Genomic DNA, 26157 nt, shown 5'->3' with positions numbered 1-26157 from the left:
CAATATTTCTTCCCAATTTTGTTTGATAGTTGATTACCGTAAGGAATTTTTTTGAAACTGTACGGCAGTAATCTAATTTATATACTTTCTGCAGCAAGGCAAAATTTAAATAAAAATTAACAGCAAGCCTTGAAACTCTCAATAGTCAAAGAACGTGAAAAGCGCGCAAAGAAGATATGGAGGGGAAAGGTCACAGAAGGTAAATCTGCCGAAGATATTACTTCTTCATTATTTAACTGGAAACATTCATAATGACAGTACATCTAGTAATTATAGACAGACTTTTGATTGAACTACAAACGAGGTGATAATTGTACAGCAATTTTTGCAGTAAATTTTCTTTTTTAAGCAATTTGATCAATTTGAACTCCATCTACGTTCTTATTTAACAACGATAGTTCGAGTCGAAGAACTGCCCCGACCAACGCGATTTTACAGTTCCTAAAAAATAAGGAATTTGAAACAAAATAATTGAAAATTCTTTATTTGATTTTTATTACTGGGGGCGCTAATTTTTAAAACTACCTAAGGGCGCAAAAGTTTTTAATCTGCCTCTATTTTGATGGCACTGATCGCCCAATTTTTGAAACTGTACTTAGAGATTCAAGTAAGTACGTATGAAACAAAATTATCGTAAAATTTGGGTTATAGCTCTAGTACTAAGAGGGTTGCATTCATTACATTACAGAGTCAAATTTTAATGATATGAATTTCAAACTTCATGGCTAAAAGTAATTTGTTTATATTTGCAGCATTTAGTATGCAATTAAATTAATAATAAATAAAACTATTTTACATAAGATATCTGCAACATTTAAGGTCCACCTAAATAAACAATGCATCAGGGAAGGGAATCAAAATATTTTTTCCTCATAGTTTGTATATTTTGTTGTATTGAAAGAAAATAAGCTACAAAAAGTTAAAACTTATAAAAATATTTGAAATTTAAAAACCTTTTTCTTGAACTTATACCGATGGTTTAATAAGGCCTTTTAAATAAAAAATTAAAAATTAGAAAAGAACCTACTAAATAGAAAATTTTTTCTAAATTTAAAAAAAATACTCATACTTTCTTACTATTTTTTTTTAATTTCTATATCTTTATTAATTGTTTAGATAACTAAATATAGTCTCGTGGGTCATACTGTAAGTATATCTTTTTTTAACAGTAACTAAAATAAGTCGCTATCAAATAAACAAAATTTGAAAATAAATATTAAAAAAATTATATGTATCTTCTTCGTTACATTTCAACTAAATAGAATTTTACAAAAAGTTAATTATTTCCTATTAATAAAATTATCCAAAATAATTATATTTGATTTATTCAGTTTTATCTCTCCATTTATCCTCTTCTTCGGCAACTTCAAGCATATAATGGTGTTCTATGTGTGATCCATCACCATATTTTTGTATGGTGTTATTAATAATTTTTTGTGATGCTTTTTTCCGATTTGTGACCCAGCCTAATTTTGAAGCCAAATCAATCCAAAATGTTGTCCAATTATATGGATAAAAACCAAATTCAGCTGCTTTATAATCCCAAGGGAATGTGTGGTGGTAATTATGCCAACCTTCTCCCATATCCAATATTGATACAAACAGGTTCTCCCTTGGATTTATGCGTCTAAACAATAAAGTAATACATATTAGAAGTAAATCGTATTCAAGAAAACTAATTTAAGTTACACTAATGTATACATGAGTAAAATTAAATATTTTTCAAACTATTGGCGTAGTTATGTGGGACAACTAAAGAGTGCCTTTAGTTAAGTTTAATTTAAATATTTTATAAATATTTACGACAGGTAAAAAGTCCTTACGACTGTCAAAGCCCTGATGTTCGAAAACCATAGAGAGGCTTTTCGCAATCAGTAATTGAAAAGCTGAAATTCCGATATTACCAAAAATATGTTCGTCGGTTATTGAAAGTCATAGTTTTAACTGCATATGAACTTAGTAAACCAAATGTTTGAAAATCGATCAAAATATAAAGCCGGTAGGTTCTTTATTTTGCTGCTAATAAGTTGTGTTTACAATATAGAAATTTTAATATTTCGACTTCAGATACTTAAAGCGTAAGTCTATGAGTGACTTTTTGGTGCTGGAGTAGTTTAGGTACTCCTGACTATACTCGATTACGAGATAAAAAAATTTGTTTATTTTATCACGTTTTTATTTTTTTGCATTCATGCATGTCTTTTTGGGCCTCTACCCACATCGTTAGTTTAATTGTATGCATTCGGATGTAGATTAAATAAATAAAGATTAAAAATAATGGTGTGGGTGGCTTTTGTTTTAGATGTGTATGTCTGAGGGATGGAGATTAAACCCTATTAATATTATTAAAAATTAGAAATTAAAATTTGAAGAAAAATACTTTTTAATGGAGAAGTACCACATTTTCAAAACGGATTAAAAAATATTGTAATTATAATGTAAACTATAATGTTAAAAAATGAGATATCGCAATAAGATTGCAAAAAGAGCACTCCTTTAATTTATACTTTTTAGTCTGTTTTGAAATCATGGTATATTAAAAAGTATTTTTTATTTAAATTTTAATAATTTCTTCAAATGGTCCTATTATAGCTCAGCGGGTTCGATTCTCGCCGTCGCAACAAAATTCATATTAATTAATAGTTGTGATGGGCTGGTGTAGTGCATTTTATATGCATGAAGGAGGTGCACTCAGCCTCTGAAATTGAGGAGCTGATAAATGAAATTATCAGCGGAAAGGTGGTTAAACACATATATGGTATCATAATGAGCTCTATAGGCTATAGCCTAAGTGTGTCCTTCGTGGACAGCCAATATAACCTAACCTTACCTAACCTTCAATTGGCCGTTTTTCGCAAGCTTTACCAAAAGCATCTCAACTCGTAAAATTTCGAGAAATTGCTCTAATCTAAGAATCTGGGTACAATATTGTTATTGAATTGTTCGATGCGGTTTTCAATATTATTTAAAAGTAAGTTTCTTCTGATCCATCAATTTTTCTGACACTTTAGGATAATGTACTGAGTAAAGCCACTTTTTATGAGGTTTAGTAGAGTGCCCACTTTGAAGGTATAATTTTATTCACATCATTAAATAAATCAATAACAAAACAAAATCATTTGTCTTGTAATCGCATGCAGTCAGAAGAAATCAATTTAGCACTAAAACATCGGCTAGCTGCTTAGTCTATCAATGCGATAGCTAAATTTAGTAACGTGATAGTAAATTGATGAATAGTATAAGGGCGCTTAACTTTCAAGAATAGATAGGTATTTTCTGAAGAAATATATGCATTTGTAATCAATTGACGTGCATCCTTACCTATCATATGGACGATTTCCCCATATATGTGCAGCACTGTTAACAAGCCAAGCAGCATTTAGTCCGAAAACCATTCGAGCAAAACCTCCAAAAAATATTGCATCATGCCATGTATCATTCCAGACAAATTTGGGAACAATGACTGGTATAATATATGAAAATATGTATCGTAGTAGGGTGAAATGTCTATGAAAAAATAAGATTTGCTTAAAATCAAAATTAGCCTAAGAGGGACATGCAAGTTTTACTTTTGAACAGGTACGCGAGTTTTCTGTTGCGGAAAATAAAGATTTAAGGTTACTCTAACAAATGCCGAAACATTTGTCAGGCGACCGGGGAAACTAGAAAAACAAACATGCAAAAAAATATGTTTTTCAGCGAACAGGTACGTGGCTGATGTTTTTTCAGAATATTAACAGACACGTTAAAAACAGTTTGCCAAAACATCAGCCAGGTATTCCGTGGCCATTAAAGTTTGAGTGGAAAGCCAAACATGTAAAAAAAATGTACAATCATGTTTGGCTCTCCACCCAGACTTACGGTCCCCGGTTACGTGGCTGAAGGTTTGGCATACTGTTTTTAACACCTCCGTTAACATTCTGACAAAACAACAGCAACGTACCTGTTCGTTGCAAAAAAAAAAAATTTATTACATGTTTGGCTCTCCGCTCAAACCTTCGGCCCCGGTTGCCTGGCTGATGTTCCAGCATTTTATAGAGTAACCATAAATCTTTATTTTCCGCAAGAGAAAACTAACGTAGCTGTTCGAGAGTAAAACTTGCATGTCCCTCTTTCTCTATATGTTTTTCTATCTTTATAAAATGAAACACATTTTTGAAACATAGTCAAAAATGTCAAATATATAAATTTTAGAAATTTTTTCTAGCATTGGTACAATATCTTAAAGGAAAAAAGTGTTGCTTCTTTGAAATTTGCCACAGTTGCTCTCAGGAGGCGCCTAACCCCCTTTTTTAGGGGTAAAAAATAAAAAAATCAATTTTTCACAAATTAAAAACAAACTATCAATCAAATAAAAAAAGTTCATGTAAAAGTTCTAGCTTAAGTAACTGTGCAAATTTTTGTTTTTTTTTCGATTTTCTAGCTTCAAAATTGACTGAGATATGTCAATTTTAAAATGGTGCATTTTTTGCTCATTCATTCAAATGAAAAAGGATTTAACTTGTAAATCGTTAGAGATAGAACAGAAGTTTAAGTTTAGAAGTTATTCCTTATAAATGAATAAAAAACTTTTGTCTAAAACATTTTTACGTAAATATCACTGTTTACTCGTGAGCGCGTCTAGAAAATACTTTCGAAAATTTCAAAATTTCAAAAAGTATTTCCAAGAATATTTTTTCGTTTTTTCATTCTTTTTCCGAGAATATTGAGGACAAGACCACTAGTTGAAGGTATCTGCAGATTTTAAACTCTCTATCTTTTATAGCTTTAGAGAAAATGGACACCAAAGTTTTGTCCTGATTAGCGCCCTCACGGGTAAACAGTGATATTTACGAAAAAATGTTTTAAACAAAAGTTGTTTGTTTTTTTATAAGAAACAACTTTTAAACTTTTTTTCTATCCCTAATGGTTTACAAGATGAGTCCTTTTCCATTTTATTAAATGAACAAAAATCCACCCTTTAAAATTGGTATATCTCGGTCAAGTTTGACGCTAGAACTTTGATTTGAACTTTAATTGCTCAAAATATTCGGTTGAATATAATTAAATATACTTGTATGTCGTTACCTTTACCTTTGATGAAATTGAGCCACTGGACATTCCAATACGTCACTCAAATCAACTTCTCGACCTTTTTCAATTACTTCTGGTCGTTTCTTCATCATTAACCAACCACAATGAGCAAAAAAGAATCCACGTGTTGCATCATGTGGATCAGCAGGTGTTTCACTATATTTATGATGTACACGATGATCACGGACCCAATCGTACAAAGTATTCTAAAAACAGTTTTATGTCTGTATTATTAAAAGTTCGTTGTTTTTCTCATTCAAATATCTATTTTCATCAGGCCTTGCGCACGAAATATCAATGGATGAAGGTACAGTTTGATGAAACATTATTTTAGTTTTCATAAATAATAATAGTAATAATAATGGGGTTTAACCTCCATTCTTCAGACATAAAAGTGTATAACAGATGCCATCTCCAAGCCACCCACATCATTATTTTTAATATTTATTTATTTCAACTACAATTAAATTTATGATGTGCGGGATGTTACTTCGTTCTTGTCCAACTGATGACAGTGTGATCAATTTACTTACTCTAACTAGTCACACGGATAAAGGTGATTGCGATTTGCTCACTCGGTCATATAGCCGGTTTTCGTTTTGTTTTAAACATTGCGTATTCTGCTTAAATATAAATATTTTTTAACAATACCTGTCCCGATGCTGCAAAACAGCACATTAAAATATAGCGCCATATCAAATTTGCTTTATATGATCTATGAGTCCAATATCGATGTGCACCACCAGTAACACCAAATCCTCCAAAAAGTCCATAACCAAAAACTTAAAACAATAATTTTTGTTTATTTTCTATTATTTTAATTGTGGGAACGAAATAAAGTTGAACTGGGTAACTGGGTTGAATGTTAAAAATGAGGCGAGAACGAGCTCTGTGCGATTTGGTCTGATATGTACTACATTGATTTCTCACAATTTTATGTCAAGATTGATACGTTAAATTGGGGACCGAATTGATTAAATGGCTAAAGTACCTTCAGGGACGGAAGGTACTTTCTGGCCATACGGAAATTCGGGAGAATATGATAAAATGCATATAAAAATCCATTGTTTCTAAACATAAAAACTCGGGTTTAAGAAATGAACAGTCAAGCACAAGCAATTATAAACGTAATATTCGCCTGATTACAGAAAAGTCACTGTAAAGCTTTTATTTTTAAAGAACTATTCAAAAATACCCCGGACCAAGTGAACAATAATAAAGAATTCAAGAAGAAGATTCATAAATTTAGCAGATGGAAAATTTTATTTCCGTATTCCATTATATGAGATTTCGTTAGATAGGTCTTTAAAAATGCAATAAAAGTTTCTTTTGTATCTGTTCTCATCCAGTATTAAATATAATGTTTCAGTTTATGTTGTTGTGATAGCTGTTCCCGTAATCCATTAAAATCGTGAGATAGATTTATATAATCGAGTATGATATTAAAAAATAATTAAGTACGTGTCAAGCGCTCATAATCACGTGAAAAATTATTCATAGGCAACAAAAAAATTCAGCGCGCTCAAAACAATTTAAGACTATAGGACCTAAGATAGAAAGAAACTCAGCTTATCAGAAGAAAAACAACCAATGAAAGAGTAAAATCTGGGCTTATGCAACCATCGTTAAACATATATTGACAGCCAAGTGTAGATGTTACTCCTCAGAATTAGAAGAATTTTTAACTTACACCAAATAACTGCGCACAAAGTACGCCAATTTAATCCATATGAATATGTTAAAACTCCATAAAGAAATAATATGTGGAATATTGATAACAATGTAATATTATACCATTTTAATTCTGTTTCAAATTCAAACCATAAAAATTTTCCATGTTTATAATTTTTAAGATTCGTCTCATTTTTTACAATACTTTTCGTATTATTTTCGCAAACTCTTTTTTCTACTAACTTTGTTTCAGTCATAACTTTTGTTTTAAAAATAGTTCTCCGATTCGATGTATTTTGAATGAATTCTTCGACCGTTTACTTTCCGAAGTAAATAGTGTATTGCTGGCACCCTTTAATTTATACGGTAATTAACACAGAATTTAGTCAAAATTTATTAATTATTATCCATTTAAAAGCGTCTAAAACCCAATTATCGTAAACTTAGTTTAGAATAATAAAAAACATAGGCGTAGATTAATTATAAATTTGTTTATAAAGACATTGTTTTGCATTACAATTTAATTTTAAAAATAACTTTAAATAAAAACTCGTGTATTTGAAAATTAATGTAATTAATTGTAATTTTACTCGTGTAATGATTATAAAGTTCTTAAAAATGCAAATATCGAAGGTTTTTTGACTTGGCAAAAGTGGATACTCGAGATATAAGTATTATTATCTCTACATATCAATTTAATCATGTGACTCATTTATTCATATAAAAATTCTATTAAAACTTTACAAAAATTTGAAGTAGTTACTCACGTAACATCATTAAACAAATGAGAAAATTTACAGTTTCGCTATGACCGTAAAAAAAAGCTTCAAAATGGACTTTGATAAAAATCATTGGCTTCTAAACTAACAGAATTATAAAGTAAATAAAATTATTTACTTAGAAATTTTAAATGAAATTACAAATACGGGTTTTCGGCTTCTCCTTTAATGTCAATACTTTGCCAGTTCTTCGGAAACCATTTTGTAGAAAATTTCAATATTAATGAATTCTGAGTAGATTTCAGTTACTGGAATGTAAATTTTTGAAGCTAAAAGCTCATAAAAGGTATTCCTTGTATTCGAATGCAAACGTCAACGGTGATATATCAGTTATTTCAACAACATAAGCTTTGCACTTTAGTTTGGGAATAAACTAACTATATAAAAGTAAATTAATCTTAAACAAGAAAATTTTGCGTAGTATCTATATTGTAAATACTTAATATGACCCGATCTTATTCAAAATAAGTGGTCAACCTCGGAATCTAACGCAATAAGCTGAATTTTTGTACAAACCTTTATTTTGATAGTACAAATCTTGTCTCACATGGTCACGCGTGAGCATCCTTAGATATTCAAGGTCAAAGGTAGCGAAAATCAGTTTTTTGTGAATATCTCGTTTCTTTTGCCTTCAAACGTTTTAACATTTACCATAAAATTAGTAGAAGATAAAATTATTCAAATTTATAAATTATACACTATTTATAAGTATAAGGTATTAAATAATTATTAAGTAGTATTTAATGAATAATTAAGGAAAAGAACCGCTTAATTGACTGGGATTCACGATTGACCCTGTCTATTATACGGTTTTTTCACTTAATTATTTAAATATGTAACCTTTTTGAAAAATTAGAGGAAAATGCACTTTTTATCCCTATCACGTGCAATCCAAATTTAAAGTTTGCAAAAATTGTTTGTTTATTACGCTCATTTTTGTAAATCTTATCATGTGGTCATATCAGGGAGTAATAGAGAAAAATAATTAATAGTAGCATTTTGCCATGCTGGTTGTGTCTCTAACGATTGAATAACATCTTGTTCAAAAAAAACATTGCTCAAAATATTTTAAATAGCCCTATGGTATCCAAAAAGTATTAAAAGTAAGTATTATTTATTAATAAAATAACATTATTATTACAACTTACTATGTACTATGTATTTTTGATAGTATTGAGGGTATTATTTATTATAATTCAGGTATTGTTAAAAGGTATTTATTAGAGCTGTACTCGAGCTCCACTGCCGAAGGTCTCAGTCAAGCCAAAAGCCAAGTCAAAGACCGAAGCGAAGAATTAAAAATGTATTTTTTATTAACAAATAGAAACATTTGCATCACTAACTCATGCCTTTTTAATGATATTTGACAACTAAGAAACACATTCCATGAAGTTTTAGCAAAATGCGGGCGGTTTGTTTCATTTTTTTTTTGATTAGCCGATTTTTGCAACATTTTTTACTGTACTATATATTAATATAATTATTTTTATAATAATATAAAAAGCAATAATATAAAAAACAAGTTTAAATATATCACTACTGTTTTTTATTCGTGAACACGAGTATAATTTGATAACAAATTGACAAGAATGATAATGAAGATTTAATCCACCAGATAAAAATGTTATTGTATTAACTAATAATTGGGGTTTGTGAAAATCTGAGATAATAGCTAATAAGTTTGTTTAGATTAAAGTACAAACTCCAAATGTGGTTTAAATTGCGCTTTTTAGAGCTTAAATCCTGTAATGTTTAATTGTATTTAACTCTCTAACTAAGCATCTATGCGCATTTCAACGGATAAAAAATAAAAATTATTTATTGTACGCTAATGATTTCAAGACTGTTGGTATTTATGGTTCTACTAGGAATATCACATAAAATAATCCCAACTAATTATGAACACAAAGGAATTATGTTAGATCATAAAACTAAAATGGTCTTATTAAAGAATTAACTTTGTTGACAAATTAGTGAAGAAATCCTATTTATTATTATTTCAATTATTACTATAAGGTACTCTAGAAGAAAATGCAGTCAAACCTGGGTAAGTGAGAAATGGATAAGTGAGAAAACTCTATAAGTGAGAGTAATAGCCAGGACCCGTCATTTTAAGCTCCCAAAACCTGTATTAGCGAGAAACAGAAACCTCTGTAAGAGAGAGTCGTTTTCCCTCATGGACCTCCGTAAGTGAGACTGCTACTTATCTATATCTCTATAAGCGACACTCAAGCTTTATTTATTAATATTATTTAGGAGGAACTATAGCTACAATTTACTACATACGTACTTGCTGTGGCTTGTTATTGCTGCTTACCTCTATAAGAGAGAAACGCTACCCATTTACCTGCATTATCGAGAAACTCGGGCTTGTGAGAAACCTCTTTAAGCGAAAATGAGATTGTGCTCCCTTGAACTCTCGCTTATCCAGGTTCGACTGTATTTAAATTCACAAATAGCTAGCAAACCCAGAAATATAGAAAAAATTAATTGTTTATAAAATATTGTCATTAAAAATTAATGCTACTACTTTTCAACATTCCGCCGATAAAATTCTATGGACGCTGTACTTTTATATCTGCTTTTTCCACTTTTTAGCCTTTCCATATAAAAAGCGAGTTTCGTCAAGAAAAAAGTGAGGAATTTATACTAAACTGAAAAATATAAAAAATTGGAGATATTGACTTTGGAAACTACTTATGAACTCAAATTGAAAATGAAACTTAAAACAAATGACATCACGCTCGCGACACTTTACACCATAGTGTAAAGTTTCTGCTCCTGTTTAGGCTCCTGTTTAGCTTCTGGTGGCAAAACATATATGGTGAATATAAGTAGTTAGGTCATATACGATTTTATCCGTGCACGCAAAATTGAGCTTAAGTTGTTTTGTTAAGTTTTCAACATGCCACTATGCAGATTGTTCTCATTTATCAATTAGTATAGCAATTACTTAAGTTCTTTTTGAACAAAATCATAACCAAGTTTTTAAGATATGATTTAAAGTGTTTAGCCCGATGATCTTAGTCAAACCTTCATTTTGATAGTACAAATGTCGTGTAAAAAGTAACATATGGTGTACGCGTCCTTAGATATTCAAGGTCAAAGGTCACATGCATAAGTTTTTTGATAATATCTCGTTTCATTTGACTTTAATCGTATTTAGTATAAAAGTTGTAGAGGGTAAAATTAATAATCTAAAAATTTTGTCTGAAACTTTTTTTGTACGTTGAACCGTTTTTGAAATAGAAGGCGTAGAAGATGGCGAACTCAGCTTAACATACTTTAGTACAGGATTAGATAAAGTTAAATAACCGTATAATAGACCGGGTACATCGTGAATTCCACTCTATTATACGGTTTTTTTTAATTAATTACATATTCAATACAAAATCCACTATGTTCTCTATTTCTGCTACCTTTGACCTTGAATTTCAAAGAACACGCACATGTGACCATATCTGACTTTCTAGATAACATTTGTACCATCAAAATAAAGGTTTGTACAAAGATTCAGCTTATTCCATCAGATTCCGAGGTTAAACCCTAAGATGATTAGAGTAGTTTCAGTTTTTAGTCAACTGGTACTCCCATCTAAACAATTCCAATTTTCCTTTATTTTATGGGGTTACGAACATTTTTAAATTTATATTAATGCCCTTGTGTATTTGACTGGATACGGGATACATGGAACAAAGAGGAGTACTCAAGATTTTAGAACTTGAAGATTTATAACATTTTTAATTCGCTGTATTCATACTCGTAATGAAGCCATTTTTATTATTTATTTTACACAAACATAAATATCATTTATAATACAAAAAATAATATAATTGAAATAGAACGAATTCTGTAAATGGTTAAATAATACAATTACGAAAAATAGTTAAAAATATATAAAATAATTAAATTATATAAAATAATTAAAAAAATGGAAAATAACTAATTTTGCTTTTGTTTTCTCCATTTGTCTTCATTTTCAGAAATTTCTTTTTCACCAAAAACGGAATGTGTACCATCACCAGATTTTTCAATAACTTTTTGAATTAATTCCTTGGATGGAGCTTTTAAATCATAAGCCCAACCAATCTTTGCAAATAAATCCAACCAAAATGTAGTGATATTTACACGATAATTACCCAATTCAGCTGCTTTATAATCCCATGGAAATACATGATGATAATTATGCCAACCTTCACCCATTGCAACAAGAGCAACGCTCATATTTTCGACTGGGCCAATACGTCTATAAAAAATATGTAAACGTTAAAATTCAATATTTATGTAACAAAAGTTTATTTATTCTCAATAATCGTATTTTATATTTAATTTTAAATAAAAAGTTGAATTTTTCCATAAAGCAATATTATTTTTATTATTCATGCGGAAAAATTACTTTTGTCCCATATTGGATTAAGAGCCAGGCAAAAAAAATTCGTTGAATTTACTAAAGCTAATAATTTGAGGATTGGTTATAGTAGTTGTGTACACACACATACTGCGGTCAGTCAAGCGAACGCGACGATAGAACAGAGTCAGATATATGCTATTGAAACCGTTAAGTTTTACGTGGTTCTAAAATGAATTTATTAAAGCTGGAAATTGTTATACAGATTGTATAACAGATGGCATATAAATAACATTTATGATTGTCAGTCAGTTAGGTGTTAGAACAGGGCTGGTCAGTCAGCGCTTATTTATGAGCAATAAATACATTATGCTTGTATATTGCATATAAATAACACTTATGACAGTCAATCAGTAAAATGTTAGAACAGGGCTGGTCAGCCAGCCCTCATTTATGAATAATAAGTAAATAAGGTACATTTATGATTTCCGTTGTATTGTTATACAGCTTGTATATTTCTGTATAGCAATTTTCAGCTTTAATAAATTCATTTGAATACCACGGAAATCGTAAATGAATCTTATTTATTTGTTATTCACAAATAAGGGCTGACTGATCAGCCCTGTTCTAACACCTAACTCACTGACAATCATTCAACTGTTATTTATATAAATTATACAATTTGTATACAATTTTCAGCTTCATTAAATGCATTTTAGCACAATTTAAAACTTTCGATAGCATATATCTGATCCGTTTTCTTTCGTTCGCTTGACTGGCTACAGTATGTATGTGTACACAACTACTATAACCAAACCTCGAGTGACCAGCTTTAGTAAATTCAACGAATTTTTTTTGGCCTGGCTCTTCCATTATATGCTATTTTTATGTAATAACAAATAGCAAATTTTCTATTGAGTGCATTAAATTTACATGCGTCCGCAAAGAATGGAATTTATAACTTCTCTCCTAGTCGTTATTATATAAATTTAAGTCGACTTCCTTACTTAAATTGTTTTAAAACATAATTGATTTGCGAAGTAACATTTCAGTAGATTCATGAGACTCAGTTGAAAAATTCATTATATATTTAAAAAATACAAATTTTATCTGTGAATTATTTTTTAAATTTTTATTTTAAAAGGTTAGACTTTCTATACTGCTTTTTTCATAAAACACTATTATCCTTATGGGTGTGAAAATTATAAAAATGATATTTACCTGTCATATGGTTTATTACCCCAAATATGTGCAGCACTGTTAACAAGCCATGTAAAATTTAATGATGATACATAGCGAATAACAGATTGTGAACAAATTGCATAAAACCATGTTTCATTCCAAAAATACATTGGTATTGCACTTGGTATTATGAAGCACATAGTGAATTTGATAAAATAAAAATATCTGAAATATAAACAAATAATTTTTAGCAAATGAACAAAAAGAAAAATTTAAGAAGTTCCAGCAAAAGAGATCTAAGCTCATAGACAAAGAAACGAAGGAATCGGAAGTTCGGAAAAGTTGAGCAGTAAGTCGGAATTGAATGCGATTTTCGGCATTCAATTCGTTAGAGCGTTAGAAAATTTCAGGATATTCGTGTTCAGCGATCCCAAAAAACCACCTAGTAATGAGTTTGGACTGATTATATGACAAATTTCTCGAAAATTTTAGGAAGCGACAGGGATACCGTTGCACCAGGTACCTCTGAGACCAATTCTGTCACGATATTTGTGTTCAGCGACCCCAAAAACTCTCGTGTAACGAGTTTGGACCGATTATATAAGAAATTTCCCAAAAAGCTCCACTAGACAGAAGCGATGACAACAAAATGGTTTGGAAATTTGAGATAACTACAAAGTTTAACGTAATAAGCCAATTCTGTGGCTATAAAAAAAAAAACGCTGAGTGGACACTTTTGTTGTATACTCACTTATATGGAAATAAAAAACCTTTTTAATGGAAATTGGTAGTAGAATTGGCATAAAGTTTTACTATCCTAAGTAGGTCTAAGCAGATCTTAGTAGATAGCTGTCCAATCTGATGAACGGCGGAGAGCGAGACGATTATAGAACGAAAAACTCGAAAAAGGATAAACAGATTAAGCGGTTAGCCAAGCTAGGTATATCACAAACTCTAAATAGCATTTTCAATAGTTGATGTAATTTCAAATTGGAGTATATTTTGGCGACAGTTTCTCAAGTAGAAAATTTTTAGCTTGCGGCCTCAGTTTTAGCATATTGACTTCACAGATTTTCCTCCTTATACAATAAAGCAACGAGAAAATCTCAGTTTCGTTTCAGCATGCCTTTTCCCGATACAGCTTTGGAAGTTTTAGGAGAATAATCCCACGCATGCGATTAAAATAATTATTTAAGAAATATGTACTATTCAGTAAGGTTTATCACAGTCTATTATCATAGAATTCACAGTTAGTATCTTAGCGAATTCCCGAAGGAAATGGAGCTATTGCTTTTGTACTGATGATTTCAAATGTTCATTGATTCTACCTTATAGATGTCAAAAAAGACCATCGTTAAAATTTATATATTTATATATACACATGCATATATAGCAATTTAAGTCCGATTTGAAACAAATTTGGTATCAAGAAGGATTGTGGTATTTGAGGGGTCAAATTTGTTAAAGAAAAAAATCGACCGATACACAATGGGTGCGGGGATGCGCAAAGTACAATATTTTATATTTTTTCAACAACAACAAATATTTTTATTTTTGATCAGTTTTAAGCAAAAAAGTACTCTTGTAATTTGTTCTCCAGACGCTTAGTATCCGAAATAAAAATTTTTGAAAAATTAAAAAAGCAATATTCGATTTTAAGAAATATTTGTTATTTTTTTAATATCTGAGGGAATTCGCTTTACTAACGCAGCTCCTGCGCTGGTTTTTTTGTTGTTGATATTTTGACTCACAGACACGGCACTGATAGTTATAGTACTTTCTTAGGTATTCCATATAAAATAAATAAAAGCTGTTATCTAGTAAAATATAATTATAGAGACGCTAAACTCAAAAGAATTTATGAATATCATAAATCAATTGATCTCAAATAAAATTTTTGAATGATAATTTTGTGTTTTTGTTCAAAGAATGTACATACTTCATTCAGATAGCATAAAAATTTATCTTTATTATCCAAGTTTTGTTAATCATACCTAAAAGAAGCGATTTAACCTTCGTATGCAGACTAATTCTATAGGGTAAAAAACAATAGTTCTTGCATAAGAAATCAATGAAAACATATGTTAGTTTTTGCTCAGATTACAAAAAATATAGATTGAAAAAATTCACCTTTCAAAAAACTGCACAACGGGATCTTCCAAAATATCAGACATATCAATGAGTCTTCCTTTCTGCAATACATCCGGATGTTTTCGCATCATTAACCATCCAACATGTGCAAAAAAGAATCCACGATTTGCATTATGAGGATCGGCATCAGTTTCACTAAACTTATGATGAACGCGATGATCACGTACCCAATCGTATAACCGATTCTGAAAAATAAAATTTTATTTATAATAAAAATAATTTTTTGTTACTTAATAAGTATAATAAAACCGTACCTGGCCTGCCATAGCATAACACAGCATTAATATTATTCTTAAGGGTAGTTTTGCTTTGTACGATCTATGTGACCACAATCGATGAGCTCCAGCTGTTACACCAAATCCAGCTATACCACCAGTAACAACAGCTAAAATTTAGAAAGAAATTTAATATAACATAAGCGTTGTCAAATGCATTAAAAGTCAATTGAAAAATCTAATTCTGTTGATCTGACCAAAACTTCACGAGAACTATCAAATTTGCTTTGTTTACGGGACTTCTTTCATTAGTAAATCTAAATACTGAAAAGGCAGCTGCATTTACCCAACAGGAAATTGTACGCCGTAGAGGGTGCATTCAAGTTAAATTATTTTAAATGGTGATCGTGGGTAGAAATATTATAAGAAAAAAGTCATCGCCGATAACCCGTTCGTTATCTAGACTATTTCAGTAACTAATGAGTAAATTTCTAAAACTATACTGAAACGAACAGTTTGCAAATCAACTCTCACATTATGAAGATTGACTGAGTACAGACAGTCTTATATTTAACGTCTTATGACTATCACAAGACGTAATCGGAAGACGAACGAAAATAAGAAAATCAGGCATTCCCAACTACTGAAATTTGCTTATCTCTGACCACATTTAGTTATGTCTTACGTTTTTTTAAATCTGTGATAATCGTTGCTCTATTTACAACATTCGTTAAAGCCACTTTACTGCATGGAGAGTACCTACTTGTAGATGTTTTCCCTACAATTATTACGAATGAAATTGTTACTAATTTGTAGTACTCAAGAGAAGCGGGTTTATGAAGAACATTAAGCATTTACAAATAATTCAGGGTGCGAATTTGGAAAGTGAAATTTGGGGACACTTAAAGGATTTCCAGGACTGAAAATATTGTTTTTTGAGGACACTATATTAATTAAAAAGAATAATTTAATAAAACGAAAATATATCACTGTATCACTGTAAGAATAATTTACTTTGAATTTAAACGTATAAAGAAAAACATTTGTTGCATTTATTTAGCTCGGCGCATTTTTGACGATATAAAAGACTATTTATAGTTGATTAATTATTAACTTTCAGTAACAGATACATGATCGGATAGAAGGGATTTCTTCTTCCGATACTTTAAAATTCTATTAAATGGAGATAAAAAGATTATAAATCCAACAAAATCGTTTTTAAGTACAAATTTATACATTTTCAAGGATACGAAAAAAATCATTTCCAGATTTTCCAGGACAAACTTAAAAATCAAGGACTTTCCAGGTTTTCAAGAACCGCTACCTAGACACCCAGTAAATAGTGTGTTTTATGTAAAAAAGCTTGCCTTATCTATTCGCGTGGATAATGGCAGTTCGAGAAAGTCTTCATTTTCAAAGAAACACGCACAACTTTATTTTTATTTCAAATTACAGTTGGAAGACTTTAAGTAAAACATATTTAAATTTTACCCAGTTCTTAAAAAATGCTCCCAGAGCAGAGGATTTGATTTAACACGTCATCACTCGCGTCAATCGTTCGGTAATCTTTAGTCGCGTGATGAGAGATTTGCTTGATTATTGGATGATGTTTGGGAGTGAAAATACTACAGCAGAGAAATAATCTAATTAATTAATCACAAGTTTTGGAAATTTACTGAGTACACTACTTTTACTACACTAACGAAAGTATACGGACAGGTCCTAAAATTTCCGAAATTAATAATTTTTTGCTTTACACCTTTGTTCTCGTGGTAAAAAACTGTAGATAGGTCGAAAAATCTGAGAAATTCGAAAATAGATAAAATTATTCGAAGATAGAAAAAGTTTCAACCATATATACCATTTGAAAATAAAAGTTATTTATATTTTAAATCGAGCATGAGTTAAATGCTCATAGCGAGATTGTTGACGAGCTAAATAGTTGTGGTGTCCTGACAAAGGAGAAACAATTGGCATCAGTCCTTCCAGATGAGTGTCGGCTCAACCTAATGCGCCCTTCAACCTAACCAACGACGTTTTAATTTACTCCTACGTACTTAAAATAAGTGAGAGCATTATTTCACATCAATTTTTTTTTTTTTTTTTTTCAAAAAATATTTAATTAATATTTCTTACCCCACAAGACCGTGTACACTGAATTTGGAAAGTTTAACCAATCATAAAGATATAGTGTATACACAGCAAAAAAATGAAATCCAATAATACTGACGATATTTAACCAAATTAATTCAGTTTTAAAATTAAATAATTTTTTAAAATATGATTCATTTTTATTATGAATTTGAGTCTGATGTTCCATTGAAGATGTATTTTTAATTATTGTGTCTTCATTTGCTTTTTGTTCTGGTAATAATGGCGTTTTCTTGTAGTTTATATTATTATTATTGTTATTATTATTTATATTATTGTTATTTGATTCTTGTTCGTTGATTTTATTCTTCTTATAAAAAAGGTTATTTTCATTATTATGAAAAAAACCATTTTCCTTTTGTGTAGGGCTGTTATTTTTATTCAAATCGGTATCGACTATATAATTTACATGTGAACTGCTATAATCCTTTATCGTTGATAAATTCTTTAAATTTAATGACTCAATTTGTAGTTTTTCCGTTGGGGTGGGAGTAGCAAGCAATGTTTTTACTGTAGACATATTTAATCTGAAAAAAGAAAAGAAAACATTTTAGACTCTAATTAAAGACAAATTAAAATATGTATTTAAATTATTCTAAAAGTATATATAAAACTAGAACAAGTAAAAATAAACAATTGGTTGAGTTAATTGCTGAAATTAACGCAAAGATTCATGTAAAATAAAACGGCGAAATTTCCCCCCGAAAATTTTTCTAGGATTTTCCATTTTTTCGAATGTATGCTTTGAACTTTGACAACTTTATGTTATAGGATGGGTATAATATGAAATTGGAATCAATAGACTATTTGAAAAAGTTATCTACAAATTTTGAACTGAATCGTTTATAGTTTTTGAGAAAATGGAGACTTAAGTGTTATTCTAATTTGGATCCCCACAAGAAAACAAAATTTTACTAGCACTTTTTTTTTTTTTGTAAATTTAATTAGCTTTTTTTTTTGTCTATATTGAATAGTATGGACTCAAGACTCTGTGCCCGGGTGCAACGCACCTCTCGCACCATGGGTAAAGAAGATTTTTCCAGCAGCGGATTCACCCATAGGTGCAAGATGGGCATGTCCATCACCTAAATAGACTAATGATTTAATAAAATTTAAAAATAACAATGAATCGTTTCAAAAAGTTAGTCTTTTGTTCCTAATTTTATACTAAAACCCCATCTGATAATTTTTGGGGGGAATCATGTAGATATCAAAAATCGAAAAAAATCATAGCGAAATAGGTAGAAGTTTTCTATACTTTGCTGGGTAAAATCTTGGTTGCGTTCCTCAATAGGACAGAGAAGATTATTCGAGCTAGCTCTCCCAAGCATCTGGATACCGATGACATTATCAACGCTTTTGCGAAAAAAAACTGCACTATTTCGTCGGAGTATCAGCAAGTTCATACTCCGACGAGCAATTTATTTCAATTATATACCTACCTCCCATGAGATTGTTTTTCTAAAATGAAATGTGAAGATGACATGTTGAAGTGAGCCCCTTGAAGTACAATGTTACGTACTTGTAATATTTATCACATATTAATTAATTTAAAAATAGCTTTTCCATTTAATATTTAAATTTTCAAACAAGACATGATTGTGTTGGAAATTATTCTACAAGGCAATATTATTTAGGGGAATGTGTCCTATTAAGATTCCCCTAATAGAAAAAAATGTATTTATAGCCACACTATTCGAGTGTATAATATCGAAATATTTTTGGTTTCTTTATCCAAGTATTGTAATATTGGCATGCCAATTTCTTTTGATTTTTTCAAATTTTTAGAACTATTCAATATTTATCAAAAGGGATCGTTTTACTGACCTTGTAAGATTGGATGGGTAAAATGATTTCATTGCAATTATTACCAAATATTTCACATTAATTGTTATTTTACATTGCATCAACGATTAGTATGAAAAAAAATCCAAAAAATAGGGATCATTTTAACGTATATAAAGGAGATCATTTTACCCGTAACGACATATTTGAATATCGTAATAAAAATTGATCTTAAAATTTATTATACGCCAATCAAAATGTGTTTTAATATTTTTAAAAGTCAACAGAAGTCAAGAGTAAAACAACTAGACGGCGAAAACTAACATAAAAGAGGAAATTTTACGTTGAAATTTGTCGTAGGTACCATAGAACGATCATAAGCAGTTAAATTAATATTTTTGCCACGAAACACAAAATAGTTTAAACATCTCCATCGCCAAGTATTTTTTGAACGATTAATTTGATCACGTGGAAGCCATCTATCGATAAATAAACTGGATGGTTTTAATGGTTCACCTAAAACAACGAGGGATTATTTTATCTTGAGGGATTATTATAGAGCACTTTCCCCTACATCGTAATATTTAAAAAAATGGTTTTTAAAAACATATCATTGTGAATTGTTATTCAAGGTATGAATCATCAGTTGTAAACATTCAAGTTTTTGGAAAATTTCGGAAACTGATATTTTTTTGTAGAAATTTAGGAAAAGGTGTAAAATTAAGCCTGCCGTTATTCCGTAGAATTGTAATTCAAAAAATATCTATGAAACGGAAATTCACTATCAAAAACAAACATCAAAAACATCATCAAAAAAATCACTGATATCCCGAGTGTTGATTTGTATTAGGTATGCTTAGTAAACAATAGAAAACAAATTTATATATCACGTCCCAAAAAAAAAAATAACGGTAATTTTCGTAACGTAAGATTATAATCTTACTTTATTTTGCTTGTCTTGCAGACTGCTGTTTGGAGCCTTCAGAGGGATACTGCCACTACTGACTATAAGAGAAAAGTCCGTCGTTCGAAAAAAAGTTTTTTTTAAAGTAGAATAACAATTTATGTCATTAATTATGCAGGTAATTTTAAGTAAAATCAATAAATGCGTTTCACTATTATACTTGATGTGATAGAACAATTTTATTTCGATATTTCACATAGTTTTAAGGTGGCAAAACATAATTACATACTGTGAACCCAGTGAAATAAAAAAAATTTACTTTGTTGCATAGTGATTTATCGAAGCGAGAAGTAATGTCAATTATTATTTTACAAAATATTTTACATTACAAGGAACAAATTAATTAACTCATAACTTAAAATAAACCTTTATTACAAAAAAACTATCAAAAATTACATTTTTACGGCCATAGTAGGTACGTGTAGAATTTTAATGTAAAGGGCTTTAGAACAATCATAACATTTGGAGTTTGGATTTGATTTGTAATCAGGATTTATTTTTAGTTTTGAATATATTTGCTTTTCGTAAAATATAAATGATGTTACTTTTCTCTTCGATAATTTTCGTTATATAGATAGATATTTTTTCTACCTTTCCACAAAAACAAAAAATGTCTTGTTCTAAAATTTCCAGATAATTTTTTGTTTTTATTAGTGAGTATTTATACTTATTACAACGACACTCGCGCATAATATTCTAATGAAATTACTTAGTTGATGATTATTGATTACCAAGGTTTATTTCCTCTTCTTGTAAGTGGTAAATGGGTTAATAGTAATAACGTATTTTCGTGGTAAGTACATCGTATTTCAACGACATTTAGGTACGAAGTACCTATTTCTGTAAGAGAAAGTGTAAGTGCATTTGCAATATTGTAATAGAATTGTTAATATTTTGTTTTTAATGTAAAAAAGTAAATGTTAATTCTTTCATTCGCAAATTAAAGATATTTGTTTATTTTATACACAATTAATTTTGTTTAATGAAATAACTAATTAGTTACCTCTATGTACTGCAGTGCAATAACTATTAAGAGGTCTTATTTTTGATGGATTAATGATCTAAATGCTTACTTATCGAAATCGAAACAATTATTATTCGTATTTTAACCTAAGACCCTGTGATGGTCGAAATGTATTTTTTGATGATATTAACAATCCGTTCCTGCCAGCATCAGCGATCAAAATGTGCAACCATCCCTTTGAAATGCCAAAACAAAAAAACTCCCAAAATTATATAATTTCTGGCAGGTGGTTTCTTGAGTTTGATAACAGAAAATAAAGGCATCATTGGTTTTCATATCTTAAGTGCGGGCCACATAAAGGAAAAACAAATTTCCCCGATTCTTTTAAAAGATTGATCAATATATAAGTGAGTTTGGTATTAAAAAAATTTGAAGTTTTAATCGTGGAGTTTGTTGAAAACGAATTTTTCATCTACAACGGAAAAGTTTTTATTTCTAACCAAAATAAGTGAGCTATTATTATTGACTCCAACGGAAAAAATGTATCTTAATGGGAAAATGAATGAAAGTCTTCAAGAAAACTTTCAAAACCAGATTCTTGATCATTAAAAAGTAAATCTTTCTTCAGCAATACAAAGTTAATGAGGAGAAATTTGACAGAACCCCTCTATGCAAGTACAACTGACACTTGACCAGTTTTTCTTAAATAAACTATTTATATTGGGAAAGAAACATTTGATAGAACATTTTGAAAATTTTTAGAGTAAAATGAAAAGTTCTGTTCATAAACTAATTCATAAAAAAAAAACTAAAGAAGATTATTTGAAATAGATCATTTTTTTGTAACAAATAATAGTGAGGATAAATAATTTAGACAAATTTAAAAAAATTTTGTTCCTGAATAGGAATATTGACACTAAAACTTTTAAATTCCATTCAATTTAAAACCAAAGCCAAAAATTATTCAACACGCCTATTGTGTTGGAAAGGAGATAGATAAAAATATATCAAATCACATAATACTCACTATATGAAAAAATAATTTTAATTAATGATATTTTTATCACATAAGTATAAAAATTCCGAAATTTAAGTGAAACTTAAGGATGTATGAGCATGACAACAATGTTGGATTTAAAGGCTCAAAATTTGTTTGTAGGTAGTCTTTTACTCAAAGAATATGTGGTTAAAATTTCAGCTTAGGTATCCGTGCAAATTTTTAAGAAAAAAGTCTTTAAAAATCGATATAAAATACATTGGCTCTTATGGAGGAATCTCAAAAAACGACATATTTTGGAAGTTTTTGATAATTTTCATTTGGAATGAATGAAAACAAATTTTAAAAAAACTTTTTAATAGAAAGTAAACATATTAGCAATGAATTAGAAAAGAAAAAAACTAAGTGTCACCGTCCATATAAGGGATGTAAGAGCAGGGTAGATTAAGGGTTGAAATTATTTTTATCTTATTTTCAACTTTGATGATGAATTTTGTTATAACTTCATGAATGTAGACGAAAAATAAGAATACAATTTTTCGATATGTGTCTTGGTTTTCGAAATATCGAAAGCTAAATAATTAAACAAAATTTTCAATTTTCGATATTTTGAAAATTAAGCCAGATATCGAAAAATTTTATTCTTACTTTTCGTCTTATATCGTCAAGTAATAATATAAATTTATCATCAAAATTGAAAATATCTATTTTTAAATTTGTGCCCCCACTACCATGCTCATACATCCTTAAGTCGATAATGATCTACCGACTTTGACTTTTATGTATAGATAATAGCGAAGAGGTACGCAACAGCATATTATATATTATTTATTTTTTAGCTATTTATTTTTTCCACATATCCTGTTGTCAGTAACTTTTTTTTACACATGCGCCCAGCAAAAACACGATAAATGAAACACTTGATATCAACGAATTAAACACTCAAGCCACGATTAAAATTTCTTTATTTTTGAGCAAACCAATTTTATTTATCCTCAAAATTAGAATCCTTAAAAGGAGATAAAAACAATTATTTCTCTTCATTACTCACAGTCTATATTAACAATTATCACTTAAATTGTGATTAAGTTTTTAGTTTCAAAATATCTGGAAAAATACTTAGGTACATAAATTAGTATTTTCGTATAAAGTGAGCTATCGTTTAATTTAACCTTACAGATGTTAATATTTATTAAAAATTATTTTCAAAATCTGTTTTAATCACATTGTAAGTTTTCGCACGTAAATTAATTAGATATTTATTCACATACCGCAGATAACTTTAAGCAGGTAACACTATCGCACCATTAGATCTTTACAATGAATGGTTGGAAATGTTTACCTTAAGTTAATATACGCGATAATTATTGTTATTTGGGGAAGAGATGTAAAAATTATCAAAAGCTATTCAATACATCACATAAGTACATCTATTATGCATCTATATTATTAATTAAGGTATTTATTAAATTTTTTTTTAAATTTTATTTAGAGAATACTAAGGTTTTAAACCTATTTCCGCTAGTATATTTAATATAAATTTATCTTTAGTATCTCTAGTGTCAATGATGAAAAAAACTTATTAATTCAAAAACAAAACACTAAAAACAGTCAGAGCTCGAAAAATTTGAACAATAAGATGGATTAAAATATGGTTTTCTGCATTCGATTCGTTAGAGCGTCAGGAAACTTTGTGATCTAAATTGATTTATAAGATATTAAAAATATGAAAGCATAAATAATATATATTTTATAATTGAATTTTAAATTGACCGTGAATACTAAATTCAAAATTCGGTTAATAGTGATGAAAATGATTCCAAACTTGTTACACGGGGTTTTTTTTGGGCTCCAAGGTACCTGGTGTCCATAGTGAATGATATCCTCGTTGTTCCAGTGAATTAATGTTATTATTTCGTGGCATATATAATAAACAATCATGTAGGTAATAACATAAATTTATGGAGTAAAATTTATTTATGAGTCACGTCACAACTTGTGACGTCATTATATCCGTTGAGGCTTTTGGAATCATGTTATATAATTGTATTTTCTATATTCAGATCACTATCTATCATACAAATATAATTAAACTATATTGTTATGATATACATAAACTACATAATAATATTTTATGTACCTTTTCCCAATTAATTTTGATATATTTATAAAATATATTTCTGAAAATCTATGTTCTAATATATTTTATCATTTCTTCACGAGGAGGTGTTACTAATGCGTAATAATGACGTAACTGATGTTTGAATGTACATTTTCAACAAGTGAAAAAAGCCCCTGACCAATGCAATTTATTCCTTGTAAACCGATTTTTGGAAACTAAGCTATAAAATGTTCTCAAAAAAAACGGTTCGACCGTTTAGGAGCTACGATGCCACTAAAAAACAAACAGACGCACAGATAAACACTTTAAACTTATAACACTCCTTCTTAAATCAATATTTGAGTTGAGTTTGTTCTTTTGAACTATTGTTTTGAATTACCTAATTATTTTACCATTTCACTTTTCGAAATGCATTGAGCCATTCATTTCCATAGTAATTATTTATATATTAAAATTATATGTCATGCCTTTCCAAACTGAATCGATTTTGAAGATTACCGCTAATTTTTTGGTTTTTTCGGTTACAGAAACCTAAGCTCGCACTTGAAACATAGGTAAGAACACTCTCCATTAAATTACCTTCCAAATGAAACCAAAAAAATTAAAATCGGTTTATCACACGGACAGACACACACACAGCGGTCGAACTTATAACACCCCTTTTTTTATTTCGGGGGTTAAAAAAAACAATTTGTAATTGTAAAATAGCATGGAAAATAATTATACTAATTTTTCTTTAATATGTCTTAATAATTTTTATTTTTTAATCTTTCGATAAAAAATAATATTGCAAAACATGCAACTTCTCTATTCAATTTGATAAAATATATTATGGAAGTTGAAAGTTGGAACATACATATAGGTACTATACGTGGGTTTTGTTATTTTCATGGACAACATTTATTATGTTGTGGCTTTGATATTTAATAAAAATGTTCAAAATGTTTTTTTAATTAAATGATCCAAGTGATCTTAATAATATTGTAAAATACCTTACATTTGCCCCGCTCAAAGTCATGTTTTTACGTTAATTTATTCAAAGGCAAAAAAAAAACTTTAAAAAAAAGCAAGGTTTCGGCATCTAATTTAAAACCCTGCTAACGCGCAGTCTCAAAAGTGCTAGGGTTGCGTTAATTAACGCTATGTATACATAAAAAAACGATTTTTGACCAATTTCCTGGAGACTATCAACTTTATGAAAAATAGTTTCAAACGAAAATTTCTTTCCCTAAAAAAAAATGTAGAATCTAAAATTTTTATATCTTCAGCCATTTTTCCGAGAATTGGAAAAAACAACCAAAGATATATATTTATATGCTAAATAACAATATCTTGAAATTAATTGATTTTATTAAAAAAATTTTCAATCGAAAGTTGTTCGAAAATAGTTTTCCTAAAAACAATGTGGAGTGAACAATTTCGATATCTTTAGCTGTTTTCAAAACGATCAATTTCATATATATTTTTCGTTAATTATTCAATCATTAAGAGAAATATATATAAAATTAACTAATTTATAGACGAAGAAAGCAAATAATATAGTAAATTTTTGTTTATTATTATTATAAGTAAATTTACTACTACAGTTCTTTGCGCATTATTTTTTATATGAATTTTCTAATTTGTTTTATTTTTAATAACTTATCTTCAGTTTTAATTTTTCAATTTCATTTTGCACCGTGAACGTTTATTTTATTATGGTATTATTAAATTCTGGCTATACAAGAAAAGTCTATACCTAAAAAAAACTATTAT

General features: G+C 29.2%; 2 protein-coding genes across 2 annotated transcripts; both read right to left on the bottom strand.

Annotated features, from left to right (window-relative positions):
- Nucleotides 1-1210: 1210 nt before the first annotated feature.
- On the bottom strand, nucleotides 1211-7198 carry LOC123290684 (acyl-CoA desaturase-like). The gene is made up of 5 exons (XM_044870945.1): nucleotides 6764-7198; nucleotides 5725-5855; nucleotides 5074-5279; nucleotides 3322-3507; nucleotides 1211-1627 (listed from the first exon to the last, which is right to left on the bottom strand). The coding sequence occupies exons 1-5, from the start codon at nucleotides 6999-7001 to the stop codon at nucleotides 1324-1326; spliced, it is 1065 nt and encodes a 354-aa protein (XP_044726880.1). The 5' UTR covers nucleotides 7002-7198; the 3' UTR covers nucleotides 1211-1323.
- A 4267-nt stretch (nucleotides 7199-11465) lies between these two features.
- Nucleotides 11466-17860, bottom strand: LOC123305202 (acyl-CoA Delta-9 desaturase-like). Its single transcript, XM_044886851.1, has 5 exons — nucleotides 17556-17860; nucleotides 15459-15589; nucleotides 15184-15389; nucleotides 13093-13278; nucleotides 11466-11769 (listed from the first exon to the last, which is right to left on the bottom strand). Exons 1-5 carry the CDS (start codon nucleotides 17737-17739, stop codon nucleotides 11466-11468), a joined length of 1011 nt encoding a protein of 336 aa, XP_044742786.1. The 5' UTR covers nucleotides 17740-17860.
- Between the last annotated feature and the right edge of the window lie 8297 nt (nucleotides 17861-26157).

This window comes from Chrysoperla carnea, chromosome 1 (assembly GCF_905475395.1).
Source record: "Chrysoperla carnea chromosome 1, inChrCarn1.1, whole genome shotgun sequence".
NCBI classification, from domain to species: Eukaryota; Metazoa; Arthropoda; class Insecta; order Neuroptera; family Chrysopidae; genus Chrysoperla; species Chrysoperla carnea.
The sequence above is the reverse complement of the archived record's forward strand: the minus strand, read 5'-3'. Positions and strand labels throughout refer to the sequence as shown.

Excerpts from the sequence above, each read along its gene's own strand:
- LOC123290684 (XM_044870945.1), bottom strand. The coding sequence starts at position 7,001 with ATGACTGAAACAAAGTTAGTAGAAAAAAGAGTTTGCGAAAATAATACG. Across the intron at positions 5,856-6,763 it reads TTTGTGCGCAGTTATTTGGT|TTTTTGGTTATGGACTTTTT; the intron begins GTAAGTTAAAAA and ends TATTGTTTTAAG. Across the intron at positions 5,280-5,724 it reads GTTTTGCAGCATCGGGACAG|AATACTTTGTACGATTGGGT; the intron begins GTATTGTTAAAA and ends AACTGTTTTTAG.
- LOC123305202 (XM_044886851.1), bottom strand. The coding sequence starts at position 17,739 with ATGGAACATCAGACTCAAATTCATAATAAAAATGAATCATATTTTAAA. Across the intron at positions 13,279-15,183 it reads GTTGTGCAGTTTTTTGAAAG|ATATTTTTATTTTATCAAAT; the intron begins GTGAATTTTTTC and ends TTTATATTTCAG. Across the intron at positions 11,770-13,092 it reads GGTAATAAACCATATGACAG|ACGTATTGGCCCAGTCGAAA; the intron begins GTAAATATCATT and ends TATTTTTTATAG.